Source organism: Carassius carassius, chromosome 7, assembly GCF_963082965.1.
Source record: "Carassius carassius chromosome 7, fCarCar2.1, whole genome shotgun sequence".
NCBI classification, from domain to species: Eukaryota; Metazoa; Chordata; class Actinopteri; order Cypriniformes; family Cyprinidae; genus Carassius; species Carassius carassius.
Window position 1 is genome coordinate 9317745 of NC_081761.1, and position 18647 is coordinate 9336391.

At 40.3% G+C, this 18647-nt stretch overlaps 2 protein-coding genes across 3 annotated transcripts; one reads left to right on the forward strand and one right to left on the reverse strand.

The window, feature by feature from the left end:
* Positions 1-239: 239 nt before the first annotated feature.
* chic2 (cysteine-rich hydrophobic domain 2) lies at positions 240-5566 on the forward strand. The gene is made up of 6 exons (XM_059553768.1): positions 240-535; positions 1459-1513; positions 3483-3638; positions 4732-4788; positions 4865-4924; positions 5026-5566. Exons 1-6 carry the CDS (start codon positions 402-404, stop codon positions 5074-5076), a joined length of 513 nt encoding a protein of 170 aa, XP_059409751.1. The 5' UTR covers positions 240-401; the 3' UTR covers positions 5077-5566.
* Positions 5567-6373: 807 nt separating this feature from the next.
* On the reverse strand, positions 6374-17244 carry LOC132143500 (OCIA domain-containing protein 1-like). 2 transcript variants are annotated; one of them, XM_059553767.1, is made up of 8 exons: positions 17158-17244; positions 16725-16809; positions 16584-16637; positions 11147-11194; positions 10933-11062; positions 10515-10654; positions 7663-7797; positions 6374-7224 (listed from the first exon to the last, which is right to left on the reverse strand). In XM_059553767.1, exons 1-8 carry the CDS (start codon positions 17206-17208, stop codon positions 7187-7189), a joined length of 681 nt encoding a protein of 226 aa, XP_059409750.1. In that variant the 5' UTR covers positions 17209-17244; the 3' UTR covers positions 6374-7186. The 2 variants fall into 2 exon arrangements, with proteins under 2 accessions (XP_059409750.1, XP_059409748.1); XM_059553765.1 differs by having other exon boundaries at positions 17149-17244.
* Between the last annotated feature and the right edge of the window lie 1403 nt (positions 17245-18647).

An 18647-nucleotide genomic window follows, 5' to 3' on the forward strand; every position in this document is an offset into this window, starting at 1 on the left:
ATATTTTATTAAAAAGCTTGGTTGATTATATTTATTGATTTTATATTTATTGTCTAATAAAGTGGTACTGTTTTGAATTATGGCACTAGCTCCTGAAAATATATTCTTTCCCAGTGCTGAGGCAGGAATGATTTTATGGTCGCATCCCAATGTATTTATTCTGAGTGACATGAGAAAGCCCCAGTGATTGTGAATGTGATTTACGTACTCTCGCGATGTATCCCGAGTTCAGCCCGCACGAGATTGTCGGCGGATGTTGATGTTTTGCTCCATATTTCTGTGCCGTCTTTTCTCTTCTCGGCCGTGCGATTTACGTTATTGCCAATATTTGCTTAACTTGAGCGAAACACGGTCTTTCTCGGCGCTTCTTTCGGGAAGCAAAGAGGCCGAGTTGCGGGGCGATGATGGAGGACTTTGATGAGATTTATGAGGAGGAGGAAGAGGAAGAAGAGGACGAGGACAGGGCCGCGGAGGAACAGCTGCTCAAATACGCTCCGGACCCGGTGGTAGTGCGCGGATCCGGGCACGTCACTGTGTAAGACACCGGCAGCTCTGGATCTGTTCCTACATAGATCATCAACCACTATTAATCAAAACAAAGCCGTTTGGAGCACAATGCTCGTTTAGAAACACAGGAGACATGCTAAGTGTCATTTACAACAACCAAGAAAATAGTGCTAGTGTCCTAGACTCATAGTTTAACAACCTAGAAAGCATTTGAAATCTTCAGTTGTTAATACAAAGCTCCTAAATGCTGTCTAAAAGGCATACATCTCGGTTTTGACAGGGCAGCTTATAGACGTATGTACATTTAAAGAGATAGTTCACCCAAAAATGAAAGTCCTGTGATCAGTTTCTCACCCTCTCGTTGTTCCAAACCTGTGACTTTCTTTTTGACAGCCTCAGTCATCGTTTACATTTTTCTCCATGCTGTGAAGAAAATGGTGACTGAGGCTGACATTTTGTGTGTGTGTGTTACACAGAAGAAAGTAAGTTTTGAAACTTTAATTTTTGTTTTCTGGTGCCAGTTTTTTTTTTTCTCTTTTAGATACCACAGATCCTCAAATATGATTTGTGCAGGGGATACTAAAAATTAAAAGGCATCTATATTAGCTTCTGGTATAAAGACTTTGAAAAATGAATATTATAAAATCTAAAATGTTTAAAATATTAAGCAGTGTAGCTTAACAGAAACTAAATATGTTCCATATATTTCCATATATTTTACATGACAGTACTGCACTGTTAGAATTATAATTTATTTACTAATTAGTTTACTTATGAATTTTTATTATTTTAGTAAACTTTTACACAGCACTCCCTTCCATCCCCTGGTCTTGTATATTACAATTTTAGTAAATAGATTATAAAAGTAGATATACAGTAAATCTATGTATGCCTTTGTGGACAAACCGTTTAATCAAAACAAAAATCCAAAGAGTTTTTTCTTCCCTGCAGGTTTGGACTGAGCAATAAATTTGAGTCTGAATTTCCCTCAGCCCTTACAGGAAAGGTAAGTGTAATTTATTGGCTTTTCCGTCTCAAGAAATTACTATTAAATGCATAATTATTCATTGTAGAAGTAATAAACTTCTCACAATGAGAAGTGAAAAGCGTTGTTGCTGGCAATCAGGAACGAAAGGAAGTAATTATGTTAATGCTGTTACATTATGTAATATTTAAAGAAGTTATTCACCCCAAATTTTTGTGGAATGCGAAATGAGATGTTTAGCAGAATGTTCAAGCTACTCTTTTTCATGGTAACTGGTTGTCAAGCTCCAAAAAAGTGTGTGTTACCCAATGTGGGGAGTACCACATGTAATTCTGAGGTCATATACAACCCGAATTCCGGAAAAGTTGGGACGTTTTTTAAATTTTAATAAAATGAAAACTAAAGGAATTTCAAATCACATGAGCCAATATTTTATTCACAATAGAACATAGATAACGTAGCAAATGTTTAAACTGAGAAATTTTACACTTTTATCCACTTAATTAGCTCATTTAAAATTTAATGCCTGCTACAGGTCTCAAAAAAGTTGGCACGGGGGGCAACAAATGGCTAAAAAAGCAAGCAGTTTTGAAAAGATTCAGCTGGGAGAACATCTAGTGATTAATTAAGTTAATTGATATCAGGTCTGTAACATGATTAGCTATAAAAGCTTTGTCTTAGAGAAGCAGAGTCTCTCAGAAGTAAAGATGGGCAGAAGCTCTCCAATCTGTGAAAGACTGCGTAAAAAAATTGTGGAAAACTTTAAAAACAATGTTCCTTAACGTCAAATTGCAAAGGCTTTGCAAATCTCATCATCTACAGTGCATAACATCATCAAAAGATTCAGAGAAACTGGAGAAATCTCTGTGCGTAAGGGACAAGGCCGGAGACCTTTATTGGATGCCCGTGGTCTTCGGGCTCTCAGACGACACTGCATCACTCATCGGCATGATTGTGTCAATGACATTACTAAATGGGCCCAGGAATACTTTCAGAAACCACTGTCGGTAAACAAAATCCGCCGTGCCATCAGCAGATGCCAACTAAAGCTCTATCATGCAAAAAGGAAGCCAGATGTGAACATGGTCCAGAAGCGCCGTCGTGTCCTGTGGGCCAAGGCTCATTTAAAATGGACTATTTCAAAGTGGAATAGTGTTTTATGGTCAGACGAGTCCAAATTTGACATTCTTGTTGGAAATCACGGACGCCGTGTCCTCCGGGCTAAAGAGGAGGGAGACCTTCCAGCATGTTATCAGCGTTCAGTTCAAAAGCCAGCATCTCTGATGGTATGGGGGTGCATAAGTGCATACGGTATGGGCAGCTTGCATGTTTTGGAAGACTCTGTGAATGCTGAAAGGTATATAAAGGTTTTAGAGCAACATATGCTTCCCTCCAAACAACGTCTATTTCAGGGAAGGCCTTGTTTATTTCAGCAGGACAATGCAAAACCACATACTGCAGCTATAACAACAGCATGGCTTCGTCGTAGAAGAGTCCGGGTGCTAACCTGGCCTGCCTGCAGTCCAGATCTTTCACCTATAAAGAACATTTGGCGCATCATTAAAAGAAAAATACGTCAAAGACGACCACGAACTCTTCAGCAGCTGGAAATCTATATAAGGCAAGAATGGGACCAAATTCCAACAGCAAAACTCCAGCAACTCATAGCCTCAATGCCCAGACGTCTTCAAACTGTTTTGAAAAGAAAAGGAGATGCTACACCATGGTAAACATGCCCCGTCCCAACTATTTTGAGACCTGTAGCAGAAATCAAAATTGAAATGAGCTCATTTTGTGCATAAAATTGTAAACTTTCTCAGTTTAAACATTTGCTATGTTATCTATGTTCTATTGTGAATAAAATATTGGCTCATGTGATTTGAAAGTCTTTTAGTTTTCATTTTATTAAAATTTAAAAAACGTCCCAACTTTTCCGGAATTCGGGTTGTACATGTGTTATTAGAATCCTGCTTCATTTGTTCATTGGCAGGTCGCACCCGAGGAGTTTAAAGCCAGCATAAACCGTGTCAACAGCTGTGTGAGGAAGGCTCTCCCAGTGAACGTGCGCTGGCTGCTGTGTGGCTGTCTGTGCTGTTGCTGTACTCTGGGCTTTAGTCTGTGGCCGGTCATCTGTCTGAGCAAGAGGGTGAGTGTGTTCAGAGTCACTTCAAGGAAGGCTCCTTGTTTAATAGAAGTTAAGCTTTATCATTCATTACTTTCATTTATGGCATGTTGTCAGGGTTTGAAAATATGCATCTACTGGGGAAATCTGTGGGTCAGGGATGTAATTTTTGCATTTAATACAGACAGTTTTGCAGTTTGAATAACTGTTTTAATTCAGAAGAATTAACAAGTGCTTTAACAAAGACAAACTTTACATTTAAACACATAGTGTGCCTTACTTTTTTATTCTTTTTTCCTTCTTTTTGACAATGATTGGATAACTGACAACAGTAGAACTGGTCAGGTTTTTTTTATTGCTGTCAAACAGCTAATCGTGATTAATAGCATCCAAAATAAAGGTTAAAATTTACATATATATATATATATATATATATGTGTGTGTGTGTGTGTGTGTAAAAATTTACATGTATATATTTATATTAATATAGTTTATATTATATAAACGTAACACATTTTGTAAATATTTACATGATAAATGTACACCGTACACACACACATACTATGCAAAAAAAAAAAAAATATATATATATATTATGGATTCAGTTAATCACAATTAATCGTGTGACAGCACTATGTTTTGTTTTTTTAAGAAATGATCAAACGTGAAAGTGATTATATTTAATTACAATCTTACAAAAAAATTATATTTCTAATTCAAATAATTGCTGTTCTTTTGAAACAGAACAGAACAGTTGTTTTCAACTTTGATATTAATCATAAATATTCCTTATGCACCAAATCAGCATATTAGTATAATAATTTCTAAATGATAAAGCAACACGAAAACTGTGTTTACAAATTCAGCATTGCCATCACAAGAATAAATTATATTACTGGTATACAAATTCTAAAATAGAAAACCTTTATTTTTAATTGAATAATATTTTACAATATTGCTGTTTTTACACAATTTTTGAATGAATAAATGCAGCCATGGTGATCATATGAGATCTATAAGATCTTACAGTAATGCACAATAAAGTACATAAATTAAACACTCTTTTCTAGTGATTTTACTTATAACATACTGAATAATATGTCTTTTTCGCCTATAGACACGCAGATCCATAGAGAAGTTACTGGAGTGGGAAAACAGCAGATTGTATCACAAGGTATTTTTAAGGTTGCTTGCTTGTTTGTATTTTCCTGTCTGGTGCTAATTTTACTACATGCCCTCTGTTCATTTAGTTGTGTTTGCATTGGAGGCTCAGCAAAAGGAAGTGTGACACGAACAACATGATGGAATATGTAAGCCAACTTTGAACACACCCTAATCTAATTGCACAGTGACCGTTTCAAATACAATAAACAGTGAAATGCATCATTTCACATTCTCTGTCCTTTTCTAGGTAATCCTAATAGAGTTTCTACCCAAAATTCCCATCTTCAGGCCGGATTAGCAGTGGCGGGCTACAGCTCATCCCTCCGCCGTGGTCTTCCTGAGGTGCCTTTCTCCGGTACTGTCATGGTCTTATCATGTGGCCTCATCCTTTTTCCCTCCACTCTGAGCAAGAGACTCACCTCACATCTGAGCGCCACTCACAGCACTCCTCACAAGAAAGCACTGTTTACGACCCACACACACAAACACACATATACTGTACGCAAAGACTGTTCTGGTTTCGCAAGTGCATGAATACACAAAGAGAGACCTTTACTGTCACATGACTACACGGAGTCTGCAGAGGGGCCACGGGAAGTAACTTCTGAAGCTCCAAACTGGAACGTCTACTATATGTCAATAAGATCACAGAGACTGCACAGTGTGCACTAGCTAAGTGACTTTCTGTTTCCGACACTGTGGAACGGATCAGTGCAGAATGGCTTAAAGAAGTGACAACTGTAGAATTAAACCCTTTTATTGTATTAATTAAAAAAAGATGGACGTTAGGAATGATTAACACAGATTTTCAGTTAGCTGAGAGCCAAATGGACACGGTCAATGCACAATACATAGTTCCCCATCTCTCCTTCTCACAAATGATCATCTATATACAAAGACAATCAAACACTGACTGTGCCACGCACCATCTGTACTCTGACAGGACGTTGGAGTCTAGTTGAAGTCACGGACCTGATGTGGTCTAGGTGCACCTTTGGGTAGTGATGCAGCACAGATTAGATTTGTTTTGCTGTTTTTGAGTATTTTTTATCCTTGTTTACTTGCTCAGTTTAAAAAGAAGAGCAGAAAATGTTTGTTTCTTGATTTGTGTGAGTGTGGGTGATTATTTCTGTCTGTCCCCGAGACATTTTGTTTGTCGTTTGGTTCACAAGTGAGACAAATTGACACTTACAGGTTTGTTTGGTTAAAGTTCATTAAAACTAATTATTGGGGGTCTAAAAAAGTTCTGTTTATACATATGTATATAAAACAGAACTTAATATTTGAATATATATATTTGAACCCAAAAATATTGGGGTTTCTCCAGGGCAGAAATGTTTTTTTTTATTTAATATTTTTCTCTTTTTTTTCCATTATTGATTCAATCTTGGGTCAGGTGTCCTATGCAGGCATTTTCTCTTAGTGGACTATATTTGTGTAAATGTATCCAATTGTAGGTTAATAAAACAGTTACATATCCCAGTACTCTTAAGACAATTGGTCCTATTAGACCTCAAAACTTGAAATTTATGAAGTGTGTATGTGTGTGTGATTACCGATATTATTACTGAAATTACAATTCTTTATCTCTCGTCTGATGTCATCCCAAATCCCAGGGACATCGTTTTTATTTTTCAAAAAAAATATTTCAGTGTATTTATGCACAATGTCTGTACAGAAATAAAATATGCTCAACTTGATTTGTTTCTTCTTCTTTTTTTTTTTTCAATTCTGGTTGTTGTATGCCTACTATATATTGTGTTGTCTGTTTAAATTCAAAGGGTTTAATGTCAAAGTATTTTACTATAATTATTGTGGTTTAGTCAGTTTTATCAAAACTGTATCTGCTAATAATTGCTCATACTTTGATTATGAGGTTATGAATCTCAGGTATTAAGATGACAACTCATTCTTGAAACAAATGTGCCACTGACCTAAATGATTGTAATGAAATGACAAAAAAAAAAAAAAACTATCAGAGACAAACATACAGTTTTGTAGACAGTAATGATGTGATAAAACTCAAAATACTAGCAACTGGACTGCAGTGCTAATGGAGCTTTGGGACCAGTTCAGTGAGTGCGAAAGCACCAATCTTCCAGGAATGTAAATCTCGCTGCTATTATTAGATAATGTATTAAAATGATAGTTCACCTTCAGCTGGTCTCCATTGACTTGCGTAGTGTTTTTCTTTTTCTTTTCTTTTCTCTAAATACTATAAAAATGTCAATGGAAACCAGCAAATGAAGGTGAAAAGATATCCCTTTAAGCTGCACACAGTTTTAAAATAAAAATGGTCTTTAATTAAATTAAACTGGTACAGTCAATAACCGACATTTGTCAGACACAGTTAGACATTTGTATCATAAAAGACAGTTCTAGACAGTAAAACAGTGTTGAAGCAGCTCTCATTCCTCCCATGTGTCTCCGTATATATTCTTCTTCCCTGTTTGCAAAAAAAAGAAATGTATATAAATAATAATATATTAAAAGCATATAAAAACGTTTTCTAAGCTATTATATGTAAACACAACTCTGACTTACAGAAATACAGAGTACAGAAAATAATTTTATATAACTTTACATACCCTCAGATTTAGCAAGTTGATAAAAATATGTTATATATGACAGTAAAAACATGTATTAATGTTAAAAAGATACATTTTTGATCTTACTCAGAGAATCCTAAAAAAATAAAAGTTTCCATAAAAATATTAAGCTAAAATATGAACATTGATAATAATAAGAAATGTTTCTTGCAGACAAAATCAGCATATTAGAATGATTTCTGAAGGATCGTGTGACATTTTATTTTCTACATTGGAGTTTTTTTAGTTTAGAGGACATTAAAAATGATGAGGGTTAGTAGATTGTCAGGTGTCACCTCGCTTGGCTGGGATGGTCTCAGGTGAAGGCTTCAACAGTGGCTCTGGTTTGTCATAGTTTTCCCTGTTCTTACTCTGTAGGTCCTCATACAGAATGTGCTTCTTCTGTACATCCTCCTCAATGTTCATTGGTTCTGTTGGATTGGAGGGATGTTGATTAACAATTGGCAATTAAAATTGCGTAAATAACTTTTTAATTTCAGGGTGAACTACTCTTTTAATATTCGGAGTAAAAAGACTCTGCTCAGGGACAAAACTAATATTACCAAACATTTATCTCAGTAAAATGCTACAATAAAAATCTTTTGGTTGTAAAAAGAAAAAAAGACATAATTTGGAATTTATATTAAGAATTTCACAGTCAGGTTTTGAGAGAGGCTTCTTACAGGGATAGTTAAACCAAGAATGAAAATTCTGTCATTAATTACTCACCCTCGTGTTGTAAAAATATTTCTTAATTTGTGTTCTGAAGATGAACAAAGGTCTTATGCGTTTGGAACAACATGACGGTGAGTAATTAATGACAGAATTTTCATTTTTTGGATGAACTATCCTTTTAAGGCTTTACTAATTCATAATGTAGAGAGTGTGTCGAAACATGATAAATTAGAAAACTAGACGAGGTAAAATAAACACAGAAGATGTGTATTAATTCTGATGAAATGTCAGAAATTTCTCAAATAAGAACAATCATGATTAATAATTGTGATAATTTTTGAGCAAAGTAGTTGTGATTATCAATTTAACCATTATGATGCAGATAAAAGCACTTTGAACTCCTTCCCCGCCAAACCCAGAATTTTCCGGGTTTCTGCGTTCTCACTGTTATATGCCCGGGGGGCACTATTACGCATCTCCTGAATGAGTCCAGAATGTTCTGATCAAAAACACAAACAAGGAAGATGCAGAAATGAGCAATCTTGTATGTCGGCAGATGTACAGTCGTGGACAAAAGTTTTGAGAATTACATAAATATTGGAAATTGGAAAAGTTGCTGCTTAAGTTTTTATAATAGCAATTTGCATATACTCCAGAATGTTATGAAGAGTGATCAGATGAATTGCATAGTCCTTCTTTGCCATGAAAATTAACGTAATCCCAAAAAAACCTTTCCACTGCATTTCATTGTTGTCATTAAAGGACCTGCTGAGATCATTTCAGTAATCATCTTGTTAACTCAGGTGAGAATGTTGACGAGCACAAGGCTGGAGATCATTTTGTCAGGCTGATTGGGTTAGAATGGCAGACTTGACATGTTAAAAGGAGGGTGATGCTTGAAATCATTGTTCTTCCATTGTTAACCATGGTGACCTGCAAAGAAACGCGTGCAGCCATCATTGCGTTGCATAAAAATGGCTTCACAGGCAAGGATATTGTGGCTACTAAGATTGCACCTAAATCAACAATTTATAGGATCATCAAGAACTTCAAGGAAAGAGGCTCAATTCTTGTAAAGAAGGCTTCAGGGCGTCTAAGAAAGTCCTGCAAGCGCCAGGATCGTCTCCTAAAGAGGATTCAGCTGCGGGATCCGAGTGCCACCAGTGCAGAGCTTGGTCAGGAATGGCAGCAGGCAGGTGTGAGCGCATCTGCACGCACAGTGAGGCCAAGACTTTTGGAAGATGGCCTGGTGTCAAGAAGGGCAGCAAAGAAGCCACTTCTCTCCAAAAAAAACATCAGGGACAGATTGATCTTCTACAGAAAGTATAGTGAATGGACTGCTGAGGACTGGGGCAAAGTCATATTCTCCGAGGAAGCCCCTTTCCGATTGTTTGGGGCATCTGGAAAAAGGCTTGTCCGGAGAAGAAAAGGTGAGCGCTATCATCAGTCCTGTGTCATGCCAACAGTAAAGCATCCTGACACCATTCATGTGTGGGGTTGCTTCTCATCCAAGGGAGTGGGCTCACTCACAATTCTGCCCAAAAACACAGCCATGAATAAAGAATGGTACCAAAACACCCTCCAACAGCAACTTCTTCCAACAATCCAACAACAGTTTGGTGAAGAACAATGCATTTTCCAGCACGATGGAGCACCGTGCCATAAGGCAAAAGTGATAACTAAGTGGCTCAGGGACCAGAATGTTGAAATTTTGGGTCCATGGCCTGGAAACTCCCCAGATCTAATCCCATTGAGAACTTGTGGTCAATCCTCAAGAGGCGGGTGGACAAACAAAAACCCACTAATTCTGACAAACTCCAAGAAGTGATTATGAAAGAATGGGTTGCTATCCGTCAGGATTTGGCCCAGAAGTTGATTGAGAGCATGCCCAGTCGAATTGCAGAGGTCCTGAAAAAGAAGGGCCAACACTGCAAATATTGACTGTTTGCATAAATGTCATGTAATTGTCGATAAAAGCCTTTGAAACGTATGAAGTGCTTGTAATTATATTTCAGTACATCACAGAAACAACTGAAACAAAGATCTAAAAGCAGTTTAGCAGCAAACTTTTTGAAAACTAATATTTATGTAATTCTCAAAACTTTTGGCCACGACTGTACATCTAATGCAGCGATCTAATGCATCTTTTCTCTGATCATGGTACTGAATATGATCCAGATATAGTATTTTACAAAAATTTGATTAACTTAGCTTTTGCTCAAAATTTCTCAGCTTTTAAAAAGAAACTTTCAAGTGTATAACTATAAAAAATATAGTTTTTTTGTTTGTTTGTTTGTTTGTTTGTATAATAGTTGAGGCTCTGTTCTTTATTTTGATGTACTGCATGTTCCAATATGCATACAACAAAATATTACGGGGGTCATGAAATTTTAGTGAATGTGATCAAAAATACTGCCAGTGGCTGACAACTTTTTTTTTTCCAAAAACGCTGGCAGGGAATGAGTTAACTTACCTGTCATTTGAGTGTCATATTGAGCTGCTGAGGACATAGGGTCAATGTAAAAAGACTGATTCCTCTGATCATCAAGTTGAAAGGTCGGCTCAAATTCAGCTTTGTTTGGATCACTCATTTCTGGGTGTTTTTGGGTAAACCTGAAATATGTAAAAGAATATATTATATATATATATATATATATATATATATATAAAGAAAGATGTGGGAAAAATCCTTTTGCAGGTAGAGACATGCAATGTTAGTTACCAAACAGTTTTGACAACCATTTTGACCATAGTTTGAAAAAAAAAAAAAAGATTTCAAAATGTTCTCTGTGAAACATGAATACTTTGAGAATTTGGGAATGCTAGTGGCCCAGAAATGGCACACTACACTTTTAAATGCTGCTTGTTCCTGTAGCTCATGTTGTGCTCACACTGGTGGTTGGTGCCGCTGTCTCTGTCTCAGGGCCTCCCCCAGTGGAGAATTCTCCAAGCTCTTAAATTTCTCCTGGCATGTCCTCATGTATGACATCTTCCCTCCCAGGTAGCCAAAAACACCAGCAACTAACACATATTTAACACATTAATACATACTTTTAATATTCAGTCTATCAATTATTCATTTCAGTAAGAGTAAATTGTACTCACAAGCAACTTTGGGCAAAGATCCAAATCTACCGGAGGCTGCAAGAGCACCTAAAACAAACAGATCAAAACATTGACACTACTGTTTAAAAGTAGGGCTCCTCCGATCACGATCGGCCGATCGTTATGCGCATCTCCTCAGTAAAGCCGGTTCCCTCTCAAGGCGGTAACTCAACATTATGTCAGCTAAGACTTATATGGGGACTCCTCCCTTCTCCACTTTCGCTGAAATCTTATTGGCTAACGCCAGCTGGGGGCAGCTGGCCAATTGACGCGAAGCATGCAAATACTGACAGGTTCGCGGGCAGTATAAATTGCATGGGCGCGAAAATTACGTCAGAATCTCTTTCTTCATGCTAGAAGTTTATCTTCATGCTTAGAAGTCTTATTACCATCGTAGAAGTTGTATTAGAGGATTACTCACCATTTCCTCTCCGCATCCAATGGCTGCTACTTGCCAGATTTGTGCGGGTCCCCTTGACCCGCAGGACCCTCACCAGTTCTCTGTTTCCTGCCTGGGCCTCGCTCACGCCGAGGCAGCTTTCACAGATGACAGGTGCGCCCACTGCGCCGAGTTGCCAGTGCGTGCCATCAGAGCCATAAGGGAAGTGGCTCGGGCAACAGCGGGGATTAGGCCTCCCCCAGGCCATCGCGAACTTCGTCGCCTTCGGAGCTGGCGATGAAGACGACTCCAAGTCGCTCTTTGCGTCAGAGAAGGATTGGGCGACTCAGTCAGACCACCCCGACCACGAGGGCCCTGCAGACCTCCAGGAGGAGCTCGTCAGGATCCTCGGCAAGGCCGTCATGGAGCTGGACCTCTCCTGGAACGCACCTGATGAGCCTGTGAAAAGTAAGCTGGACTCGTGGTTTCTCCAGTCGAGCCGCCGCCAGGCTGGATCGAGGAGAAGAACCCCGTTCTTCCCAGACGTAAATGAGCATGTGGTGAAGTCGTGGGCTGCACCCCAATCGGCGCGCACCCACTCTGCCACGCAGGCCATGTTCGCGCACGTGGATGGGGAGGAGGCCCATGGGTATGTCGGATGCCCCCAGTCGAGGAGACCGTTACAGCGCACCTGTGCCCGTCTTCCTCAGTGTTGGGTTTCGACCGCAGCCTGCCCTCCAAGCCGTGCAGGTTCACAGCCCACCAGGCGGACAAAGCCTATGCTGCTGCAGGGGAGGCAGCTTCTGCCCTTCACGCCATGGCTATACTCCAGTTGTTCCAGGTGAAGCTACTTCAATCCATCGATGACGGTGCGGTTGATGCTGACGTCATCAGGGATCTGCGCGCGGCAACTGATCTCGCACTGATGGCTACCAAGCGCTCCGCTCAAGCCATCGGCCGTTCCATGGGGTTCATGGTCGTCCTTAACAGGCACCTATGGCTTACCCTAGCTGACCTGAAGGACGCGGACCGCAGGACGCTTCTAAACGCTCCTGTCACTCCCTCCGGCCTCTTTGGTGACGCTGTGGAGTCGGTCACGGAGCCTTTCTCCAAGACGCAGAAGCGCGCCAAATCGGCTGGACAGCCTGCCGGGGCGCCCCGGCAGAACGCCCGTTTCGGCAGAAACAAGCAGTGGTCAGGGCCTGGAAAGAGACATCAGAGTCGGAAGAGGAGCCCGCGGCGTGAGAGAGCCAGCCCCGCCTCCAAGCGCCGTGTTCAAGAGTTTCGTGTCCCCCAGGTTCCTTTGGGCGACAATCGAAATGTGTGTTTTAATGCTGTTTGTGTGAGTTCCACAATAAAAACATGTATCTTTTCACAAAAAGAGCTTTCTCTTCCTCGTGCACCCAACACTGTGTCACTCGCCCTGTCTCAGGACAGCGCAGAGCCACAAGCCATAATTATAATGCCCCAAAACCTTTCAATTCTGAGACAGGAAGTTTTCAGTCTGCTCAAGAAAGGAGCAATAGAGCGTGTCCCTCCAAGCAAGCAGAAAAGCGTTTTTTACAGCCGCTACTTCGTGGTGTCAAAGAAGGGTGGAGGACTCCGTCCGATTCTGGACCTGAGACCCATCAACCGAGCACTTCACAAACGCGCATTCAGAATGACAACACTGAAACAGATCTTGACTCAGATACGGCCCGGGGACTGGTTCGCCTCAGTGGATCTAAAAGACGCGTACTTTCATATTCAAATAGCGATGCACCACAGGCGCTTCATCAGGTTTGCTTTCGAAGGCACGGCTTATCAGTATTCGGTGCTTCCATTTGGCCTGGCCCTGGCCCCCCGCACATTTTCAAAGTGTGTGGACGCGGTGCTTTCTCTCCTCAGAACGAGCGGAATGCGCATCTTGAATTATCTGGACGATTGGCTGATTTTAGCCCACTCAAGAGATGTGCTAATCAGTCACGTGAAAACGCTGCTCCGCCATCTGGATACGCTGGGACTGCGTGTGAATATGCAGAAGAGCGTGTTTTTACCGAGTCGGACTATAACATATCTGAGAGTATGTTTGGACTCGATGGCGATGCGAGCCCATCTTTCTCAGGAGCGCATGGAGACAATCTCATCGACTCTGCGCAGTTTCAGACTGGGCAGGTCGGTTTCACTGAGGGATTTTCAGAGGCTTCTGTGTCTTATGGCGGCGGTTTCTTCAGTGTGCCATCTGGGTCTTTTGCATATGCGACCACTACAGCTTTTGCTAAAAGCTCGAGTTCCGCTGAGGGCGTGGTCGTCGGGCCACAAACGAATTACGGTCACACACAGTTGCGTCAGCACTCTGAGACCGTGGAACAGCATGGATATGTTCAGCCCAGGAGTTCCTTTGGGTTTAGTGACGCAGCGCACCGTGGTCTCGACAGAAGCATCAACTTCAGGCTGGGGAGCAGTGTGCCTGGGCGTACCGGCCTCAGGCCTGTGGTTGGAGTCACAGAGAACGTGGCACATAAACCGTTTGGAATTGGAAGCGGTTTCCTTAGCCCTGCAAGCCTTTCGGTCGAAATTAGAGCGGCAACATGTACTGATTCGAACCGACAACACGTCTGTGGTCTCGTACATAAATCGCCAGGGAGGCGTGTGCTCCATAGCTCTATTCAAACAGGCAGCGAGTCTCCTGTTGTGGGCGGACCGACACTTTCTCTCCATAAGAGCGGCACACATCCCTGGTATCCTGAACCGCAGAGCGGACATGCTTTCGAGGAACGGGATTCCTCAAGGAGAGTGGAGGCTTCACCCAGGATCAGTTCATATGATTCGGGATCGATTCGGGAGGGCGGAAGTGGTTTTGTTTGCCACAAGCGAGAACACGCACTGTCAGACGTTCTTCTCGCTATCTCACTCCCCACAACATCGAATCAGTCCTGGTTTGCGGACCTGAGAGAGTTAGTGATGGCTCCCCCATGGCAAATCCCCCTCAGGAAGGACCTGCTGTCTCAAGCGAATGGCACGATATGGCACCACAGCCCCAAGCTGTGGAACCTTCATGTGTGGCCGCTGCGGGGACCATAAACAAGCAGGACACTCTGCACTTACGGGTGCTGAGCATGCTTACGGAGGTTCGCGCACCATCTACGAGACGCCTCTACGCTCTAAAGTGGGGATGATTGCATCTGTTTCGGTCCTGGCGACTGTAATGTCACTCTCCGGCCGAGACCAGGTTATGTTCCGAAGTCACTCAATACACCATTTAGAGCACAGGTTGTTTCACTGCCCGCCTTATCTGCTGAGCCGTCAGCCTCGCGTGATGCTGATGCTCAGAGCGCTGTTTGCCCTGTTAGGGCTTTGCGGATGTATGTGGATCGCTCGGCCGCCTTTCGTCAGTCGGACCAGCTGTTCGTGTGCTTTGGTGGATGTAATAAGGGACGTGCTGTTTCAAAACAGAGACTTTCTCACTGGATTTTGGACGCTATCGCGTTGGCTTACGAATGCCAAGGGAAGGATTGTCCCCTCAACATCAAAGCTCATTCTGTGGGCAATATCTTCCTCCTGGGCCTGGGCTAGAGGTATGTCTATCCAGGATTTATGTCTTGCTGCTGGCTGGTCTTCCCAGAACACATTCGCCAGGTTTTACAAGCTGGATGTACCCTCTGTAGCGTCATATGTACTTTCGGTGAGTTAAGTTTTATTCATTCTGTTATAACCAGCTATACAGTAGTTACCATGGCTGCTAACTCTGGGTTCTGGTTTTTAAGGTTTATGCAGTTGTCACCGCAAAGCTGTCGACTCTGTGTTTAACTCTCATGCTTGAGTGCTTTTTGTGTTGTGTCTGCCCTGTTTAGTGCGGGCTTCACATTTATTGTATGAAGATATGCAAATTTCGTTAGGGTCGGAGCAAATGTCTCATTGGTCTAGTTCCGCCTATCAGATGCGAGCACTCTTAGCGACACGGCCATTGGCTAGAACTGTCCTGCTTATGTGTGGGGGTGATGGATTCCTTTCAGGGTTTATCTTCACTGCTCTCATGGCGGGATTTTATACAGTTCCCATATACGTCTTAGCTGACGTAATGTTGAGTTACCGCCTCGAGTGGGAACGTCTCCGGTTACTATCGTAACCTCGGTCCCCTGAGAGGCGGGAACGAGACATTACGTTAGCTGTGCTAGCGTTCAGTCATGATTCTGATTTAATTTTTGCGCCCATGCAATTTATACTGCCCGCAAACCTGTCAGTATTTGCATGCTTCGCGTCAATTGGCCAGCTGCCCCCAGCTTGGGTTAGCCAATAAGATTTCAGCGAAAGTGGAGAAGGGATCAGTTCCCATATACGTCTTAGCTGACGTAATGTCTCGTTCCCGCCTCTCAGGGAACAGAGGTTGCGATAGTAACCGGAGACGTTCTCTAATCAGCGGTAAATTCCCTCAGGTGCGTGATTTCACATAGAGCAGTTGTTATTACACGGAGCCATTGTTAACTGAGAAGATGCGCAAATCCACTTCAATTTCAGTTTTATTTGCTGAATTAATAATAATTAATAAAACTGAAATTGAAGTGGATTTGCGCATCTTCTCAGTTAACAATGGCTCCGTGTAGTAACAACTGCTCTATGTGAAATCACGCACCTGAGGGAATTTACCGGTGATTAGAGAACCGGCTTTACTGACGAGATGCGCATTAACGATCGGCCGATCGTAATCGGAGCAGCCCTATTTAAAAGTTTGGAGTCTGTAGGATGATTATTATCAGAACACATTCGCCAGGTTTTACAAGCTGGATGTACCCTCTGGAGTCTGTATGATGATTATTAAATTTTTTTAATGTCAATTAGGCTCATCCAAGGCCACAATTATTTAATTAAATATACAGTAAAAGAGTAATATTGCGAAAACTTTATTGCGAAATCTTTATCGTCACATGCTCCTTCGGAAATCATACTAAATATTTCTTATTATAATCCATGTTGAATTGTGCTGTTGATTGTGTGTGTGTGTGTGAAAACTGGTACTTTTTTTTTTCACAACAGCATTTATTTGAAATATGTTATCCTATGCGTAAAGTATGAACCCACCTCTAGAGATAAGGAACTGAGTGAAGGCCATGCTGATGGCAGATATAGGGAGAGCTGTAGGAACGTAAAGAAAGAATTCACTCATGATATCAATAAAACCATAAGCGAGATGATGAAAATAAGCACTTGCCATCCACTCACATCTGTACCAGAAGCTTTCCTGATTACACTCCCTGAACACTCTCCTCTCCTCTTCTGTGGGGATGTAGTCAATTCCTACGGGACCCTACACACAAGCAAACAAACGAATAAATAAATAAATAAATAAATAAATAAATAAATAAATAAAATATTTCCATTATTATTCTTTTTATTATTATTATTATTATTATTATTATTAATATTATTATGACGACTGGGTTAAAAAAATGTTTTGCATTATATAAACCCCTCAAAAATATCACAAAGATAAATTTCCAAAAACATGGTAAAACAACGGTAAGACAGGTGAGATGTAGCATGCATTCATGCATAAGGAGGTCTACTGTATTTGCTTCATTCAGCATTACAGTGACCTGGCAACATGACTTTATCATTTTCTGTCTTCATCTGTGATGCTTGTTACCAAACATACCACGACTGCATTTCCTGGCCGTTCCGGGTCGGCTGGAGACTGTTGGGACATTGTGCCTCCGACGTCTTTGGGTAAAGTACAGTCGCTCTCCAGCTATGCTCTCCGGTCACGCGAAGCGACCATAGATAGTAAGAAGCGACTCACGCTTAAATGTCAAATCCACTGGAACCTTCTTCCTCGACGATGCTGAAGGAGTTCATGAGTAACCAGCTTTTAGTGCCGCCATGCGGTTTGACATGGAATCGCAACAGACGACTCCAACTTATTCTACAACTAATTCCTCAAAATATAAATAACATTTTAAAGCCTTAAACTATATATTAACTAATTCACAATCACAAGTGAATTTAGTCTTATCAACCACATTTACTAACATTAACATGTTTTAATGTTTTAAAGAATTCTCTTCTGCTCCCCAAGCCTGCATTTATTTGATCCAAAATACTGCAAAAACAGTAAAGCATTGAAATATTTTAATAATTCTAATTATTTAAAATAACTGTTCTCTATTTTAATTTATTTTGACACTGAAGACTGAATCACAAGAATTAATTACATTTTACAATATATTCAAATAGAAAGCAGTTAGTAAAACTATTTCACAATATTACAGATTTTGCTGTATTTTGCATCAAATAAATTCAGGCTTGATGAGCAGAAGAGAATTCTTTAAAAAACATGAAATATTTTGACTGGTAGTGTACATCACATGTAAACTAAGAAGACATGACATAGATCCAGTTCCCATTTACCTTCAGACAGTCCCTTACTCACATTTGATTATGAATGAATACAATTTGCATGTTGGTTTTTAAGCTGATTTTCAGCCCTATCTATTTAATCGTCTTATAAACCTTATACAATGTTAACAAAACCATTTTGCATGTCCCTTGTGTATGTGAGTAGCTATTTTGTTTTTCTTTGAGTGAGATGACATAATGTGATACAGAAAATATAAGAACAGTTATTTAAGAAACTATTAAAAGTAAGTGAAAGCAGTCATTTGAATAAAGTTGAATTAAAAAAAGTTTAATTTTAAACTTATAAAATTTTAATTAATGAAAAAAAACCCCAGAAGAAAATCACAATTAAAATATTAATAAATACTATAATAATATACAAATGTAAATAATACTAAATATCTCTGAGTCATACTAGTTATTTTTCACATTAATGATATGTGATTTTCTAGGCCCATAAAAGGAGAAGAAAATTGTAATGTATCATTATATTTTTCTGCCATTATATATGTTTTTCTTTTACATCTTTTTTTCTTTTCTTTTACACCTTGTGCTCCATAATGCAAATCATAGTTGAGCATCAATATGCCTTGGTCTGGTCTTTGGTTCTAGACTTAAGGCTGGCTAAGCATTGTTTTTCCAGTGTTGAATATATATAGAAAATGGCACCACTGACTTAATTTTGCATATGAGATTATAGATTATCAGATCACTGATGATAAATGATCTGGTTTAAGTAACTGTGACTGC

Excerpts from the sequence above, each read along its gene's own strand:
- LOC132143500 (XM_059553765.1), bottom strand. The coding sequence starts at position 17,208 with ATGTCCCAACAGTCTCCAGCCGACCCGGAACGGCCAGGAAATGCAGTC. Across the intron at positions 16,810-17,148 it reads ATGCAGTCGTGGTATGTTTG|GGTCCCGTAGGAATTGACTA; the intron begins GTAACAAGCATC and ends GCTTGTGTGTAG. Across the intron at positions 10,655-10,932 it reads CAGCGGCACCAACCACCAGT|GTTTACCCAAAAACACCCAG; the intron begins GTGAGCACAACA and ends TACATATTTCAG.
- chic2 (XM_059553768.1), top strand. The coding sequence starts at position 402 with ATGATGGAGGACTTTGATGAGATTTATGAGGAGGAGGAAGAGGAAGAA. Across the intron at positions 1,514-3,482 it reads CCTCAGCCCTTACAGGAAAG|GTCGCACCCGAGGAGTTTAA; the intron begins GTAAGTGTAATT and ends GTTCATTGGCAG. Across the intron at positions 4,789-4,864 it reads ACAGCAGATTGTATCACAAG|TTGTGTTTGCATTGGAGGCT; the intron begins GTATTTTTAAGG and ends CTGTTCATTTAG.